Source organism: Hippoglossus stenolepis, chromosome 2 (genome assembly GCF_022539355.2).
Source record: "Hippoglossus stenolepis isolate QCI-W04-F060 chromosome 2, HSTE1.2, whole genome shotgun sequence".
In the NCBI taxonomy this organism is placed as follows: domain Eukaryota; kingdom Metazoa; phylum Chordata; class Actinopteri; order Pleuronectiformes; family Pleuronectidae; genus Hippoglossus; species Hippoglossus stenolepis.
The window spans coordinates 10,064,370-10,082,079 of record NC_061484.1 but is presented as its reverse complement, the minus strand read 5'-3'; the positions used below and the strand labels follow the sequence as shown (position 1 = coordinate 10,082,079).

The following is a 17,710-nucleotide window of genomic DNA, read 5'->3' as shown; positions in this document are numbered from 1 at the left end:
CTTCTTCAACCTTGTGGAGAAGCTGTATGCCTTTGCAGTGGCTCCTCAAGCGCCATGCTGCTTTGATTAGATTGCAGCAGTCACTGCATCAGAGGACATTGTGGAGCTCAAGAGGCTGTCGGGCTCGTTGGGCTTGCAGGGAACAAGCACTGAAGGCCCTTCAGAGAAATCTGGAAGCTATAATGATGCTCCTCAATGAGATGCTGAAAGAAATCCACCTGACCTGGCTTCAGGGGATGCAAAAATGTACAAAAATGCGATTAACTTCGCATTCATCCTCTACGTAAATCACCACCCCAGCATTTTAGTACTGCTCTTGCATCAACGCTCTGCCAAAAGAAGCCTGGACCCTCACAGCCTACAAGCTAATTGATGGTGTAATTCACACAATGCAAGCATTGAAGTCTGAGGAGAAATTTGCCGGATATTCAAGGTGTGTCAGAGAAGGCAGAGGCTCTCAAGCAGGCTGTTACCTACTGTTGTGCCTGGTCCAGGAGAGCAGAGTGCCTGATGGTTTCCAACACAGCACAACTGCATCGCAAGTGAGTGATGAGATTGACTCTGTGAGTCATACTACAGAGTCGAATGTGTACTACACATTTATTGATACCTTGACTGCGGAGCTCAACAGGAGATTCCAGGGGGCTCCACTGGAAGTCAACTGGCACAATCATACAGTCCTTCCACTCTCTAACGAGTGTGTGCCAACTGAATAAACACCCCAGCCCAGAGGCAGAGAAGCTGTCCATGTTCTTTGCGACTACAAGGGAAAATGAGGACCAGCTGAGGCAGAGCTAAGGTGTTTCACTCCAGCTTTCCCTCAAAGAAGAACCTGCAGAAATCCTTGCCATTGTGGAGAGGGAACACTGGCCAGCTCATCTTTCAACATTTGTGAAGATGGTAAGGATCTATGCAACACTGCCAGTGACAGCTTCAGTGGAAAGATCCTTTTCAAAACTGAAGATAATAAAGAACAGGCTCAGGAGTCTCTGGGAAAAGACTGACCTTCTCTGCTTGCCATTGAGCAAGACATTGAAATAAATCACAGTGAAGTATGCAAAAATCTTCCAGAGATGGCACCAGGAGGATGCTCCTGTGAAGATCCTTTAATTTATTCAGAGCAGAGTTTTGATAAGTTTTAAGTTAGAATATCTTTTGATTATTTAATATTATTTGGTAATACAATATGGCCTTGTTTTGTCTGTTTTGCCTGTTATTCATTTATTTATTCAATTTGATAATTTGAGTTAGTTTGTTAACAAAAATAAATATAAGTTGAAAATATCCTACTGTGTTTTATTTATTTATTATTATTATTTTTTTATTTCATAAATAATTTTGTGGTGATGGGTGCCGTTTTTTTTTTGGTTTGAGCACCTGCCCACAAAATATCTGTGCCGTGCCTGCTGCGACGGATCGGGCCCAGTCTACATCCTGGACATGGTTAAACCTTACACCCAACCCCGTCCACTCCACTCTGCATACATAATGTTGCTGCTCCCGCACTGCAGGCTGGGCACTCAACAAAATCATGACTGTTTGCTGTCCTGGCTCTAAATGGTGAGCAGGCTCCCCAATGACATCAGAACAAAGAGCAGGCTAGACACATCTCTTCCGACTACACCTTGTTTAGAAAATAACGTCTAATAACGTCTAATCCTCAACTCTGGTATTTACATATATATATATAATACAAAAAGTAAGTTTAGTTGCACTTATATGGCATAGATGGCACTTTGTCAATTTAGCTTTTTGAAGCTAATAGTACTTACATTGGTTCTTGCTGTTCTGGGTTTGTTCTCATGGTTGGAATGCACTTATTGTACATTGCTTTGGATAAAACGTCGGCTAAATGATATGTGATGGAAATGTAATGTAATGTTGATGTGAACTTTTGGACCTTGGCAGCAGTGTCGCCACTGAGTGCTATTCCTAGTTTTGTTGTTTGCTTTTCAGGCACCAAACAGTGTCTCGGAAGTCATGCTAAAGCTTTTATTTATCTAAATTACAAGTTAAATATTTCATCATGTCTCTGGACTTTGTTTGCTTTGTCTGTTCTTGTCTTTGAAACTCAGGACAAAATCCAGCCTTACTGACATGATTTAAAAGACAACATTACCTTGACTAGTGAAAACTCAGCTGGACAACATCGCTTCACATTAAGTGTAGACAATTTCGTTCACTTCTGAAACCCTCTCCATACCACAGAGGACCAAGCATTAGACTTGGGGTGACAGAACCTCCTAAATAGCTGCCCCTCCCTGTGGAACTCCCTAATTTATCAGGCTGCACCGACCTGTCCCTTTCAAACAGCTATTCAAACTCACCTGCCAGGGCTGTCTTCAATGTATATAATGATGATACGTTTTTATCCGAGTTCCTTCAAAGCGCTATGCAAATAAGAGATTTATTATTATTATTATTATTATTATTATTACTATTAGTTAAAAACGTCATATCTCTTAATGTAAGAGAAAAAGGGCGTTCTGGTTGGATTGCCCTGTGTCTGCAGATCCCCTCTAAAGTGAATGGGTTCCGTTTGCCCATGGCACAATTGTTCTACAAAGTTTTGTGGAAATCCATCAGTAATATGTTTGCGTTATATGAAAAACAAATGGACAGAGTTAAAACGCAAACTCCCTGGCCAGAGGTAACAAAGACAGATCTACTCACAGTGGAGATCCATCAGCAGTCGAGGTGACAGAGCCAAAGGCCAGCGAGGCCAGCAGCCACAGTGGAGTCTCATCCTCCTGCCTGATTACTGTTCTGCTGACAATGTGGAGCTGTTGCACTGCTGCTCCTCCTTATTATATTCTCACCTCCCACTCCTCTACTTAGTTCACCTCAGACCGACTCACCAGCCCCTTCGGAGCTCTGAACACATGTCAACAAACACAATTACAATTTCCCAGCAGCTTGATGGAGGAGAATAGAGGTTATCACATTTGTGAAGAGAAAGATAAACATAAGAGAATCAATACTGGTCAACAACAGGTCCGACTGATTACTAAACATGCTCACAAATAAACACTTTATTGCAGAAGCTAGTCTGCTTTAGCCTTGGACAGTTTTTAAATGAGACATTAAAAAATGCTTTTTTTCATTTGATTAGAAACTTCAGTCATATAGTTCTTCTGAGATTGCTGATTCAGTGTGTCTTTGTTCTTGCACATCCCAACGCGCGCTATTTGGCCATGAGCACAGTTTGTTTGATTAGTATCAACCACTTACAGAGCAGATATAGCTCAGCTGACAAGCTGAACTCAGCACAGACCTCTTTCTCTGATCATTTTCAACCCAAGCTTTCCTTGATGTCTGATTGGTGGAATTGATCAGCATTCTCCAAGCCACATATTCTCTGCAGTAAGCTCTGAATTAATATAAAAATAAATACGAGAAAATGTACTAAAAGTCATAGCAAAGAATATGAGGAGAGAGGACGGAATAAGTACGGTGGTGGAAGAGCTCAATGCACTGCAAATGAAGAAAACACATGCAAATGAGAAAACACGCTGCAAATGGCGAAAACGACACCAGAAATGTTTCAGGGTGATGAACGTGGCTGCAGTTCAATCTTTGTGACGGTCTTCGATCTGCTGCTCTTCAGTGGTGATGGAACTTCAGCCGGGTTCATCACTTTTTGTGACTGATGAAGATGTTTTCTGTTTTTGCGTGTTTTTCAGTTTGCAGTGGTTGACTCTCTCGGCCAACGTAGATATTCACCAGTTTTCTGATTGGCGCAGGCGGACCGTAGCGACTTGGCTCATTTGCAAGCGCACAGGCAGGTGGGAGGAGCAGGTGAGGGGAACTGGTTTCAGCCATGCCGCACGACAGGCGACCCCATGCCCGCTGGAGCATGAGGTTCATCCAGTCAACCGGAAGCATCTTGCCTTTGAATCAAAGGGTCGACTGCTGCAGGAGCACGTGGGTAGGACACTCCACGCCAGCGATAACCGCGACTTCATCAGACGTTTCCCGCAGGAAAAGATAAACAAATAAAACACGCAGTCCACGATCAGAGCTGGAAGTAAAGTGTGTGTGAGCGTCGGGAAGGCGGCAGAAGCTCCGTCCCTCCTCCACCTGTCGGCTCAGGGCAGCAGCTGGAGCCGCAGCGCACTCACACCTGAGCGGCGGAGGAGGACGAGGAGGCGGCGGTCAGACGGGTGCAGCAGGACCTGCCGCATTCCGCCGTCCTGCGCCAGTGGCGTCGCGCTGTGGTCGTTGTGTATCCTCTATTACCGTACATTTCTCCACAAACTGTGGAGTCTATTTTGTAAGTTCTCTGTGTCCAGAAATCCAAAGCCGATCTCACGCTGTCACTTGTGACAGATTAATAATGTTATGGAGATAGTAAGGAAACAAAACGTTTTGATTAGAGGAACCACATATGCTTAGGATGCCATCAACACAGACTCACCTTCAACACGCCACCTTAATACTTGTCCAACAATTGAATCACCTAATTTAATGTTCATTTGAATTTTATGAGAGGCTGCTGCATCACATTCCCATTGCATTTTTATTCACAGTATTTGTTGGACCAGATTTTCTTGTTAACCAATTTAGCCAGTAGAAGCACAGCATTTCAGTTACAGTAAAACTGTCTGTTATTACTGCTGCAAATATTAATTGATCCATAGTGTGTGAGTTGTCTTAAATTCCACATCACAGCAGATTACAGAGTTTGATTGAAAAAAGACACTGACAATGAGATGAAGACCATTACATTTTAATCAACACAATGCACGTAATAAGGTTTAAATCCTTCACATCTTACAGCAGAAAATAAAAATGATTTAAAAAGGAAAGCGTTTTCTCTCGTGTTACGCTACTGCTGACATCCAAAGAGCTCGTACTGCTGGACCATCTCCTCCAAGCCCAAACACGTTGGTCTGTGCTCCTCGACTTGACACTCGGCTTCCTTGGGCCAGTACTCGATCCAGGTTCTTTCCCCGAGCACGTACTGGTACCTGTGGAGAGCAGAGTGAAATACCACATGTGAAAATATCATGGAACATGATGTCGAAAAAGTGCAGAAACAGTAGATAACATGGGAGCTGCAGTTGTTTAAACACAAAGAAACTTACAATTGATGTTGTTCGTCTCTGTGAATATCTTTTGACGTGCCCATGATGAGGTACGTTCTGTCTTTGCACAGATCTAAAGACTTCCTGCAGTGTGGATAACTCAGGAATGTGCGTTCTTTCCCCTGAGGACCCACATCGAAACTTCCTGCGATTTGAAATAAATGAGAGAAGATGCTTGAGGATTGAATGGAGAGCTAAAGGAGATTTGTAACATAAATGAAAAGTGAGACATGTTGGGGGTCTAATGGGGGTTTACATGCAGGTGCTGGGCTGTACCCCCACTGTTTTTTTGTCTGGCGATGCAAGCTACGTTAGCCTGCTGCTAGGGGTAGTTTTCTACTTTGCAAACAGAAATCAATCTTTTCATCTGCCCCTCTGCACAAATCTAAATAAATATGCTTTCTTTAAATGGGCAATTATTGCTCTGTGTGCCTACAGAAACAACAATGCAGAAAAAAAAAGAGCCCCTTTTCAACCGTCTGTTGCCGGGTGAACTTCAACTGGTCAAAAAGAACCTTAACATTTTCACTAATGTCTGGCTTTTGTCTGCAATGGGAATGGATTCAATCTGTATTCACTTCCAGGGCAAACGACTCAGCAGTAGACACTGGTTTTACGAGGCTCTTATCAGCAGTGATGAAAACATGGCAGCCGGGTGAACGCGCTAATTTGGTAAGACAGCAAGATGAGAGAGCACCTCATGTGTTGGTTGTGACGTCAGACATGACGCACCACGGAAAAAACACAAAGGCAAACTTCTCTGATGGCACATGTTTTGCAAGTTCACTCAGTTCAGGTGTAGCTATGCCACCTACACCTCTTCACACCTACCCTTTTTCGTCCGGACACATCTGACTTTTCAGTTTAGTCCAGAAACAAAATAGCAGTTATCGGACCAGGGTCTGAACCAATGGACCAAATTTTTGTCAAACTTGAGATGTCATTAAAGAATAGAGGACAGACAAAGAAGTGCAAGCTGCTTGCAGGAATGCTTGCAGTCTCTAGTACCAATAATATCGTGCCTGAAGTTTTTAATGCTGCTAGTAATACGTTAATGATATTACTGTGGCAACGAAATGAATGAAATCAACTGTTTCATTAATTTTCTCCACCTGCCGAACTGACAGCAGGTCTGTCTACAAACTAATCAAAATGAAGTATAGGCAGACAGCCCACATAGGTGATGGCGACAGGACATTACAAAAAAATCAGAAACCAAAACAACAGATCAAATGCAAACAATGAAGAAAAGACATGATCCTGGTTTTGGACCTTGGTGCAAACTTTCTGTGAAAACGGCCGGAGAAATATATTCAATAAAACACAAGGTGATTTAAATTCCCGATGGTTCACAGAGGAGATAAATACCCACCTTCTTTGATCACTTCCAATATCCTCATTGTGTAAATGTCAGTAGACAAACCGTCTGTGAAATTCTCCAGTCTCACTTTGTACACTGAGGACAGACAAGATGCAGATTGTTACCTCACTTATTTGATTATTTAACAATCACTCACTTACACAAACACACAATATGTTCAGGTTTAAACAAATCTCAACTCAAGTGCAGACCATTTTTAGTGCATCTTACCAAAATCTATTTTGCTGGTAGGAGTAGTCTCACAAGATTTTTCTGTGCGCAGATCATTGCTGATCTTGCCCTTCTTCTGCATACTGCAGTTCTCTGGAAATAAACAATAGGCACAAAGTAAATACACAAGTGATGACTTGATTAATTGAGAACATGTGTTGGTGTATGGATGCATCGATCGGAGACATCAGCTTCTGGAGATTTACTATGAGCCACTTTCCACGACCACATTTAATCTTCATCCAAATTTAATGAGGTGAGATACTAAAAGGCTGCAGGTAACAGACAATGGAGGATGATGAAAGCACTACATTAGTAGCATGTGTTGAGCGTGTTTTTGCATGTTCTCCTCGTGTTTGCGTGAGATTTCTTCGGTTACTGTGGCTTCCTCCAACAGTCGAAAGTTAAGGAGATAGTAGGTGTGAATGTGAGTGTGAACGGTTGTTGTCTCTGTATATTGGCCCCTGATTTATCCAAGGTGTACCCTGCCTCTCGCCCAACGTTAGCAGGGATTGGCTCCAGCATCCCCCCGTGACCCTCAAAGGATAAGGGGTATAGATAGTGGATGGATGTATGGATGGCTTTTGTCTTCAAAGAGACACCACCCTGTTTACCTTCGGCACACAGCCTCAGTAGCTGTCCAGCTTTCCTCTCTGGATGATAGAATTTCACACAATGTCTTTCTGCAATGGAAAAGAAATATACAGTGGCTTACATCAGTGAAAATCAACATTAAATACTTGATAGGACATGTTTTTGAGTGTGTGCAATTTGGTGCAGCTTGATTGAATTATGGCGACTGTTAGGCCTTGGGGAAGGTAAGTGCTCTACTGAGTGTCATTCTAAGTGTGTTTGAGGCTTACGGTCATAATATTCATAGACAGAAACAGTGGCTGGCTGTAAGACGCCCACTTTCATCGTCTGGTGAATCCTAAATGTGATCTCCTCTGGTCGTGTGTGAGAAACCTGCGGAGAAATTTAAAGCAAATGTGATGTAGAGACAGAACAAGGTCTAGAGGGAAAGGGGGAAGAAAGGCTTACGTCTTACCTTGTCCAGGTAGATGATCAGTGAGCCTCTTTCTGACAGGGCAGTGTTCATCTCATATTTTGAAATAGTGCGGTCAAGTCCTTTAGACAACTACACACACACACACAAACCGTGTCAGACACCTTTCAAAACCATTAAACATCTCCTTTCTCACATTGGCTCCATGTGGGTATGTGTGTATCTGTAAAAGCTCTTACTAAGTCCAAGTCATTAGTGTTGATGGTAAAGCCAGTCAGCAAACCGATATCCAAGATTGACATGCTTGCATCTTGCTCCCTGTCCTTATATCTGCGTAGGAAATGTACAATGTTCAATTAAACAAGACAGTTAAAACAATATGAAAAACATTTCAGTCAGTATTGTTTCTTTATTGTACTTACAAAACCTCTATTTTCAGCTTGTATATTTTCTCATCTACATCCATATTGTCTGGAAAAGCAACATAACACACAAGCATTAAAGGGGACATAGCATGCAAATTCCACTTTGTTAGTGCTTCTACAGGTTAATGTGGGTATCTGGCATGTCTACCAACCCAAAAACTCTGGGGAAAAAACACTCGCGCGTTTTGTTATAGTTCCTCTAAGTCAGAAACGTCATGCTTGAGCGACTCGATTGCGCTTCCTGGGTATTGTGTCGTAACAAGGAACTGGAAGTCTCCCTACATGGTCTTGGCCCCCCCCGTCCCCCCACACTCGTTACTTCCGGGTTTACACCGGAGGCAGTGCAGCGCCGTTCCCAAGCACGCAGCCGGGCTGTTTACACGGGACGAGCATTTCTCCGCTGGTCAGCCCGCGATTCACTCACATGTGGCATTTGTCTGGATCGTTGGGACTGGGAGGCTGCAGCAGCTGCTCGGGAGCGACCGCTCGCTCTCCCGTGCGTGAGCTGGAATTTGTGTCAGCGCCACACAGCCAGCAGTGTGGAGGACTTCCGCAGTGTTCAGCGCTACTGTAACCCCGAACCGACATTCAACGGGTACAACAACAAGCGGGAAAGCAGAATCGCGGGCTGACCTTATATATACAGTCTATGGGGCTGACCAGCGCGGAGAAATGCTCGTCCCGTGTGAACAGCCAGGCGGCTGCGCTGGAGAACGGCGCTGCGCTGCCTCGCAGCGGTCTTCCACACTGCCAGCTGTGTGGAAGACTTCCGCAGTGTTCAGCTCTACTGTACGCCGGGTTACAGTAGTTACGCCGGGGTACACCGGACGCGGAAGCGCCGCTGCGAGGCAGCGCAGCGCCGTTCTCTAGCGCGCAGCCGCCTGGCTGTTCACACGGGACGAGCATTTCTCCGCTGGTCAGCCCCATAGACTGTATATATAAGGTCAGCCCGCGATTCTGCTTTCTCCGCTTGTTGTTGTACCCGTTGAATGTCGGGTTCGGGGGTAAATGATGGTCTTCATAGCCCCCCACCTCTCTTTCTCTCTCTGTCTGCTTGTGTGCTTGTAGTGGATGGGCAGAGGGGGACATTTAATTATGTGATTGGGAAAATTAAAACTCCAGGACAACAAGGGAATACAAAGTATGGGATGCATATTTGATAATTTATATCATATAAAATATGTAATTTATATCGTTTAAAATCATGGGGGGAGAGGGGGGAGGGGGGAGCTGGCTCATTAGCATTTAAAGGAACAGGCACTCAAAACAGGTCACTCTGTGGAGGGCTGTTTTATACAGGGTAAAAAGGGTGCTGTTTTATATGATCCTTGTGGTATTTTGACCAAAGTATGTTACAGACATTTCATTAAGACCCCAAGGAACCATATCAACTTGTGGTAAAATGGGCATGCTATGTCCCCTTTAAATCCTCTCTCATAAAGAAAGAAAACTTGGCAGAATGATGGCGACGCAGCAGGAAAAACACAGTTTGCAGTTACACAAACAAAATAGACGCATACAAGGAGACAAACAGAGAAAATGACAAATGATCACAACAAATACAAATGAAGAGACAGGCAAATTACCTGGAATGAGCTGCACTGACATGTTGAACTTCTGACAGTCACTCTCCTTCTCTTTAGGTAGAGCATAATACAGCGACACCATCTGTCACACAGAAAATATCACATAAATGGGCTTTTGTCGTACAAGCTTTGTTGACACTAGGTTAAAAATGTATCTGGTCGGATCTGGGATCAATAAAGATACACACCAGATGATAGAGCATAGAACAAAACATTTTTTTTTACTTACTGTCACTGTTGCTTCTCCTGATCCTGTGGCAGTCACTTTCACATCCTGGTTTATAACATTGATCTGAGGATATAAAATACACACACACACACACTGGATCAGCAGAGGAAACAAAAAGAAAAGCAACATGCAAGTTTGTGTGTGAGAGTGTGTACTCACTTTAAATGTTCTTGTGGTATCGCTGTTTTCCTGGTTGAAGATAAACTTTTCAGGCTTTGACCTGCCCGGCAACAAGATATCCACATTCAGATCGTACTCTAGTTCTTTAGCACTGGCCCAGTACTCTGCTACAGCCTGGTACACTATGATGGTAGCCTGGAGATAGAGAAAGAGCGAGGGGGAGAAAATAACACTTTTAAAAACCAAAGATATTGTTCATAGGTCCAGATTCATTTACACAACATGAAGTAAGATCTAAAGTTCAACTCAATTTAATCCTTGGGGCAATTTAAGTTGTCAATCTCATTTTACCTCCAGCTTTTCTTGTTTTAGTTGATTCATTTGCTTTGAATAACATTTCATGAACTGTAATTTTGTAAATTTTCTGTACTCAGCTATTTTGTAAATGAGGTATCAACCTAAATGTAATCCCGGGTTAAAGTAAAGGTTGAATGAATGAATGACCATTCAAATGCATGATAACTAGCTAGAGGTGCAAATGGAGAGAATGCTTTGTTACCTGAGTTGATCCAAATCCTCCGCCCACCTTCTGCTGTTGGTTGAACCATCTCACAATAGGTCGGGCTTCTTCGAAGGCCTTTATAAACAGAGGGGGAGAAAAGGGTTGAAGTCTCTGTGATTGATCATCGGTTTTGGTTGGGTTTTCAGAAACCCACCATATAAATTTGTTTTTTCTATCATGGCAATTCTTCCTTGCAGAGACTTGGCGCTCGCCTGATACAAGTAATCGATTATCAATGGTTAGCAATGTTTTTTACTGTACAAGAACAGGGTTAGGGTTAGTCCTCAGAGAAGTTCCCTGTAACTTCTGATCAGCCCTTTCCAAATTGTTATTTTAGAACAGGCACTGCACTAGTCTAATACTCCCTCCAGCCTTTTAATGAGGAGGCATGGCTTGTGACTGTTATTATGTGTAGCTCGACATGCTGGTCAAACACACATACTGTAAGTGGGACATGCTTACCCCGACCTTGACCAGAGCCAGAAGAGCGTAAGCTGTGGCCTCCAGTGTGTAAATACGTCCCTTAGGTGAAGGCCAGTGGGACAGCTCTGAGGGGAAAAAACAGACAAAGCAACTTTTTAATAAAAAGAAGAACTTGTGACAAACTTCAGTGACTTAGAATATCTAATTTTGCTTCAAAAATGAAATAAAAACAGGAGGAATTCGAAAATGTGAGCAAATACAAGCTTATTTACATGAAAATCCAATTTATAATGGATTTTTAAGGCAAATACAGATGTTTGACATTTATTTTATTTATTTATTTTTTTTACTTTTATTAGAACAAGTACCTTGACAGTGAGTCTCACACAGCATGTCATACAATATTACAAGTGTAGACCAAATAAAAAGAAAACACAAATGGCAGAAGGGTTATCCCAATGGGTTCACATAGTTTCATATTCAATCCAGCTTGCTCAGTCAAATGTCAACAGAATGTTCATTTTAACAGATACATTATAACAGGTGTCCATTTTGCTAAGTAAATGTCCATCCGGAGTCGTAGGCTTGCAGTTAAACTTTCCATGCAATTCACAGCCTGGAGCCTCTGGGTCCACAGTAGGTGGGTGGGGCCTGAGCCAGTTTACTGTGATAATTTTGTGGGCAATTAACATCATAGCTCTGATCATATACAATTCGTTTTTCCCTAGCCCCCTTGAAGGTGTAGTTCCCAAAATCAGCTGTTGTGGGTCAATCGAACTGTCTAAGTTCAAGATCTCACGTATCTCCCTCTTCACCTCCTCCCAGAACTTCTGCAATTTAGGGCAATCCCAGAAAATGTGAGAAAAGTCCCCTATTAGACCACAACCTCTCCAGCAGAGAGGGGAATACTTCTTGTCATACTTAGCTATTACTATGGGTGTTTTAAAATATCTCATTCTTAGCTTCCAACTAAATTCTCTCCAGGTTGGACTACTTAAACATTTGTGCCAGGACACCCAAGAGCTTTCCCATTCATCATCTGCAATAATGGTGTTAGCCTCCAATTCCCATTTACCTTTTATATCCAATGTGTCAATAGATGTATCCATATGAATTCTACTGTATAAACAGGATATTATATGTTTTGTTTGAATTCGATACTCAGCTATCTCCACCCAGCACTGTTCAAAATTGCCTGGTGTTTCCTTAATTTTGTCCCACTCCTTGTGTGTGGTCAAATAGTGCCGAAGTTGGAAATATCGGAATAGATCTTTAGCTTCAATACCATACTTTGCTTGAAGTTGTGCGAAAGCCCTGAGAGTCCTTCAAATAATTGACTTATTGTGGTCAAACCCTTCTCCGCCCATCTACTAAAACCACAAAGATCAGCTATTTTTGTTGCCCTAGATACAGATAACGGTAGGTTTAATACCTGTCTTATTTTCTTCCAAACCTTTAAAGTATACTTAACCCATTCATTTTGTATCCTGAGTTTACGCCATGCAGTTGTCGTCAGATAGAGGAGGGCTGAGAGTGATGTGTTTACTGAACTTTGCTCTATATGTACCCATTTTGTATCCATATCCAATCTCATCCAGGAGACCAGTACTCTAAGTTGTGCTGCCCAGTAATAACTTCTGAAATGAGGCAAAGATAAGCCGCCCTTCTCTTTATGTAAGCAAAGAACTTTGAGTCTCACTCTAGGCCTCTTGTTCTGCCATATGAATCGGGAAACCAGCCTATCTAAGAGCTTAAAAGTAGATACCGGGACAGCAATAGGAAGAGAACAAAAGAGAAATAACAGCCTTGGCAGAACATTAATCCTAATGGTTTCTACCCTCCCAACCAAAGAAAGGGGAAGCATCTCCCACCTTTCCAAGTCATTTTTGATCTGGGAAATAAGTTTGTCATAGTTTGCGCTGTATAATTTAGAAGAAATAGGAGTCAAAATCACCCCCAAGTACCTAAAGCCCTCCTTCGACCATCTAAATCTCACAAGTCTGTCCAATTGTGTAGGCCAGCTTCCTGTAATCATCATTGCTTCCGATTTCCCCTCGTTAACCTTATGTCCTGAAACTTCCCCATAGTTCCTCAGACAATGCATAACCGCTGGTATAGATGACAATGGATTTCTTATAAACAAAAGAATATAATCCGCGAACAACGATATCTTATGCATCATGCCCCCTTCATCTGCTATACCTTCAATTTGATCATTACCCCTTATTAACTTGGCCAGCGGTTCGATACTCAGTGCGAACAAAATAGGAGACACTGGATTTCCTTGCCGAACCCCCTTCTTAAGTTTGAAGAATTGAGAGCAGTGTCTGTTAACCCTAACTCTTGATATTGGGTCTTTATTTAGAGTGTTAATCCATCTAATAAATGTCAGATTAAATCCCATTCGTTCCTTAGTATAATTTAAATACGACCAGTCCACCCTATCAAACGCCTTCTCAGCGTCAAGACTGAGAAGCATTGAAGGACGGGCAGAGTCTCTTGCTACTGATTGTAAATTTAGAACTCTTCTAATATTATTTGCACCTTGACGGCCCGGTATAAACCCAGTCTGATCAGGCTTGATTAAATTCCCTAGGTATTTCTGCATTCTATTCGCCAGTATAGAACTAAGAATCTTTACATCACTCCCAAGCAGACTAATTGGCCTATAGGCGCCACACTCCAGTGGATCCTTCCCCTCTTTGTGTATGACTGTTATTACGGCTTCTGACCAGCTCTTGGGTGGGTCATTTTCATGTAATGCATAGTTAAAGACCCCACAAAGCTTAGGCACAAGCTCCTTCATAAAGGTCTTGTAGAATTCACCAGGCAGACCATCTGTGCCCGGAGATTTGTTATTTTTCAGAGACCTGATGATTCCTTCTATTTCGCTTTCTAAAATTGGGGCTGTCAACTCCTCCGCCTCGGCTTCCGATAGCTTTACTAAATTAAGATCTTTAAATATTCCCTCCATTTTCACCGTGCTTGGTGCTTCCTCTGGTGTATCGTAAAGATTCTTGTAAAAAGTTTGAAACGCCTCTGCCACTTCTACTGGATGTGAAACCTCAGCTAAGGATGTTGGATGCCTTATTTTAGGAACAATACGGTTTGACTGCTCTTTTCTCAACTGAAAGGCAAGTAGCCGGCTTGCTCGATTCCCCATCTCATAATATCTCTGGTTTGTATATCTGAGTGCTCCCTCAGCTTTGCGTGTAAGTAATTCATCCAGAGCAGTTCTACACTCCTGTAGTTGTTTCAATATATTTTTGTCCCCAGTTACTCTATGCTCATGTCCCAATCTTTTTATATCACTTATCAATTGTTTCTCCTTTTCAAGTCTCTGTTTATTTAATTTAACGGCTATTTCAATAAATTTCCCTCTCAGCACAGCCTTAGCCCCATCCCAAAGGGTGGAGGGGGATACTGCTCCATTATCATTTATTGCAAAGTATTCTTCTATAGTTTGTTTTAATTGTTCTTGGGTTATCGGGTCTGTTAGCAAAGAGATATTTAATCTCCAGTATTTAAAATGCCTTTCGAAACCCAAGTTCAATTTCAGTCTTACTGGGCCATGATCAGATAGAGTAATAGGTTATATAACACACTCCTTAATTTTATGAAGGCTCTGCTTTGAAATGCAAATCAGATCAATTCTGGAGTATGACCCATGAACCGTAGACAGAAATGTAAAATCTTTTGTCGTTGGATTCTTGGCTCTCCAGCCATCTACAAGCCCCAACTCTTCCAACAAATGTTTTGCAGCTTTAGATTTCCTGCTAGGGGGTCCATGGTCTGTGGGTAATCTGTCTAATTTCACATTTAAGACACAATTAAAGTCTCCTCCTAAAATTATGGTACCTTTAGCTTCCCTTGCCAATATGGATGCAATGTCCTTAAAAAACGAAGGATCATCTTCATTCGGAGCATAAACATTCATGATGGTCAGGTCTATTCCACCTATTTTTCCTATGATTGCTATATACCTGCCCTGAATATCCTTTACTTCCCTATGTACTGCAAGTCCGCTGGATCGACTAATCAAAATTGCCACTCCTCTCTTTCTGCTATTTGGACAAGATGCATAGAACACCTGCTCCACCCAATCTCTTCTCAATTTCTTGTGTTCAGCCTCATTTAGGTGAGTTTCCTGTAGTAACCCTATTGAAGAATTGAATTTTTTCAACTGAGCTACAATCTTTTTCTTCTTTATGGGATGATTGATACCTTTAACATTGTAACTGACAACCCCTAAATCAGACATAAATAATCTTCTTTCTCGTTTTTTTTCCTTCCCCTAAAATCCCCTGTGTTTAAAATAAAAAGCTTTACTTCAAAAATGTCCTCATGTACTTGTGTGGACTTAACAGACATGTCAAGGATATAAGAACTAAGAACAAACACATTTAAATGAACCAAATAAACACCTTTGACTTCCAAAAACCCAGCTGGCTGAAGAAATGTGTCCACCAGCCCCTGTTGTATTATAGGCAGAGAGTTGTGACCTCTAACTCTCTCTGGGGAATATGCACAAAGTGCCAACCAAACCACAGACCAAAGAAAATAACCAATTCCCTGGTGAGGTTTTCGTCCCATCTGGGGTATTATCATAAAAAAGAAAATGGGAGCCCTTCACTCCCTCATACCTTTTAATATCACTCACATATACTCATCACTTATATTCAGTGTGGCTAGCTGTTTCAAGTGTCATATGAGGGGGTGGATATAATGTCTTATTCCTGTCGACCGTTAAACTTAGCACCGACTTTCAAAAGTCTGTTAGCGTTACCTGAGCACAAATGTCATTTTCTCAATCCTGCAGAAAAGACCGTAAATCAGTGTCTCTCAGAGATGCGGCTCCTCTTCCTCTCCTCCCGTCCTCCTGCCTTTGCCATGTCACCCTTGAAAGCTCCCGTTCCATCTTCTCTCTCTCACTCACCTGCACCACGATGCCCAACTCCCCAAGAGTCGGCAGAGCCTCGACCAGCGTTGGAAAAGTTTTCACTCCCGTCTTCAAGGTGACTCTCAGCTGCGCAGGGAAGCGACATCCGGCCCGAATCCCCTTCTCCTTCAGCTGCTTTATAACTCCACGTACCCGCACTCTTTTCCTCTGTACCTCCGGAGAGTAATCTTGGTCGAAGTATATGAGTTTTCCCTGAAACTGGACTTGTTTCTGCGTCCAGGCTTGTCGTAGCACCGCTTCTTTCACTGTGTAGTCCAGAAATCTCACAATGATGGAGCGCGGAGGTGCGGTGTTGTCTGGTTTTAGCCCCAAAGATCTGTGCGCCCTCTCAATGTGTACGTTAATTTCAGGCGGCAGCTGCAGCGTGGCTTTAATAAGTTGTTTAACAAATCCAGCCATATCTCCTTTCTCACTTTCTTCAGGGACTTGATAGATTCTCAGATTGTTGCGGCGCATTCGGTTCTGCAGGTCATCACATAGGTCCGTGAGGGCCGCCTCGCGTCTCACCAGGTGCCGGAGCACCCGCTCATGTCGTTGACTGGTGTCTTCAGCTGCGCCGACTCTGGTCTCCGTCTCTTCAACCCTCCTGTTCGAGTTTCTCCATCCGTTGTTTTAAATCCGTTACCGACGTTTCCAGTCTAGACAGCGAGGCTTTGGTGTCGGAAAACGACTCCTGATTTTCTTTCCTTAATTCTTTCAGTTCTCGAAGTATCTCCGCCATGTTCATTGCTCCTTCTTCTCCGCTAGCTTCGCCTGGGGCAACGTTAAACAGCGGCCCTTTTTTCCCTTTTGCCTCTTCTTGGGATTTTTGCTGCTTCCCTGCGTTTCTTGTATCTCTGAACGTGCTCATGTCTTCCCCTAGGACTAAACTTATCCCATTTATCGTCAGAATATTATTATAATCTCGCAAACAGCCAAGCCACACCGAATTTTGAGGGAGCTAACACTCCCTGCGACTTTCCCAAAACATGGCGTCACCGGAAGTTCACATTTATTTTTTAATATGTATATTTATGTTAAATATTTCAGAAATAAGACTTGATATTCAACTATAAAATATATATACTGTACGGACAACAACATTTTTTGTTTGTTTAATTGTTAGCAGGATTATGCAAAAAACACTCGACTGATTTTCATTAAAAATTGTGTGGAGAGGTGGGGCATGACAAAAGAAAGAAACTATTAAAATAATGAATTTTGGTGCAGAGTTGTCTTGGGGGACAGATCAAGGTTGTTTTTTTTACTTATTTAACGTGATTTTGGGCTTTTTTTTTCTTGGATATCTTTGTTGATATCTCAGAGAATAATCCATGGATCTGGATGAAACCAATCAGACTTTTTAGGGGACTAATAGTCATGAGTCTTTGTAATTTGGTGAAGATGCAAATAAAAATCTGGATCTAGTGAACTTTAATGCAGTTTCACAATGGGACTGTTGGGCTTTGGCAGAGGTATGTGTTATATTTTTGGCTTAAATCTTCCCATAATATCAATGTTGTTCGGGCTCTAATTAATTGTGGATGTGTTTTATATTTGTTCACATCCATATATTATTGTTGTGTGGCAGCACCTGGAGAAAGCGAGCAGAAGAGGACTTCAGTTCCAGTTTCGTTCGTTGGCCAAAGCGTCCGATGTCATGGCAACAGCATATGGGTTAGTGAGGCTGTCCAAAGCGCCTCTCCAGGTACTGCACCTTTGTCTACCACTGCTGGAAGACT

At 42.5% G+C, this 17,710-nt stretch overlaps 1 protein-coding gene and 1 pseudogene across 1 annotated transcript; both read right to left on the bottom strand.

The window, feature by feature from the left end:
- LOC124854558 overlaps window positions 1-17,710 on the bottom strand; it is a 226,801-nt pseudogene that overhangs the window by 194,916 nt on the left and 14,175 nt on the right.
- LOC124854840 (complement C3-like) lies at window positions 7,542-16,971 on the bottom strand. The gene is made up of 9 exons (XM_047343351.1): window positions 15,966-16,971; window positions 11,069-11,154; window positions 10,604-10,681; window positions 10,084-10,239; window positions 9,925-9,987; window positions 9,696-9,777; window positions 7,924-8,014; window positions 7,727-7,816; window positions 7,542-7,644 (listed from the first exon to the last, which is right to left on the bottom strand). Exons 1-7 carry the CDS (start codon window positions 16,072-16,074, stop codon window positions 7,959-7,961), a joined length of 630 nt encoding a protein of 209 aa, XP_047199307.1. The 5' UTR covers window positions 16,075-16,971; the 3' UTR covers window positions 7,542-7,644; window positions 7,727-7,816; window positions 7,924-7,958.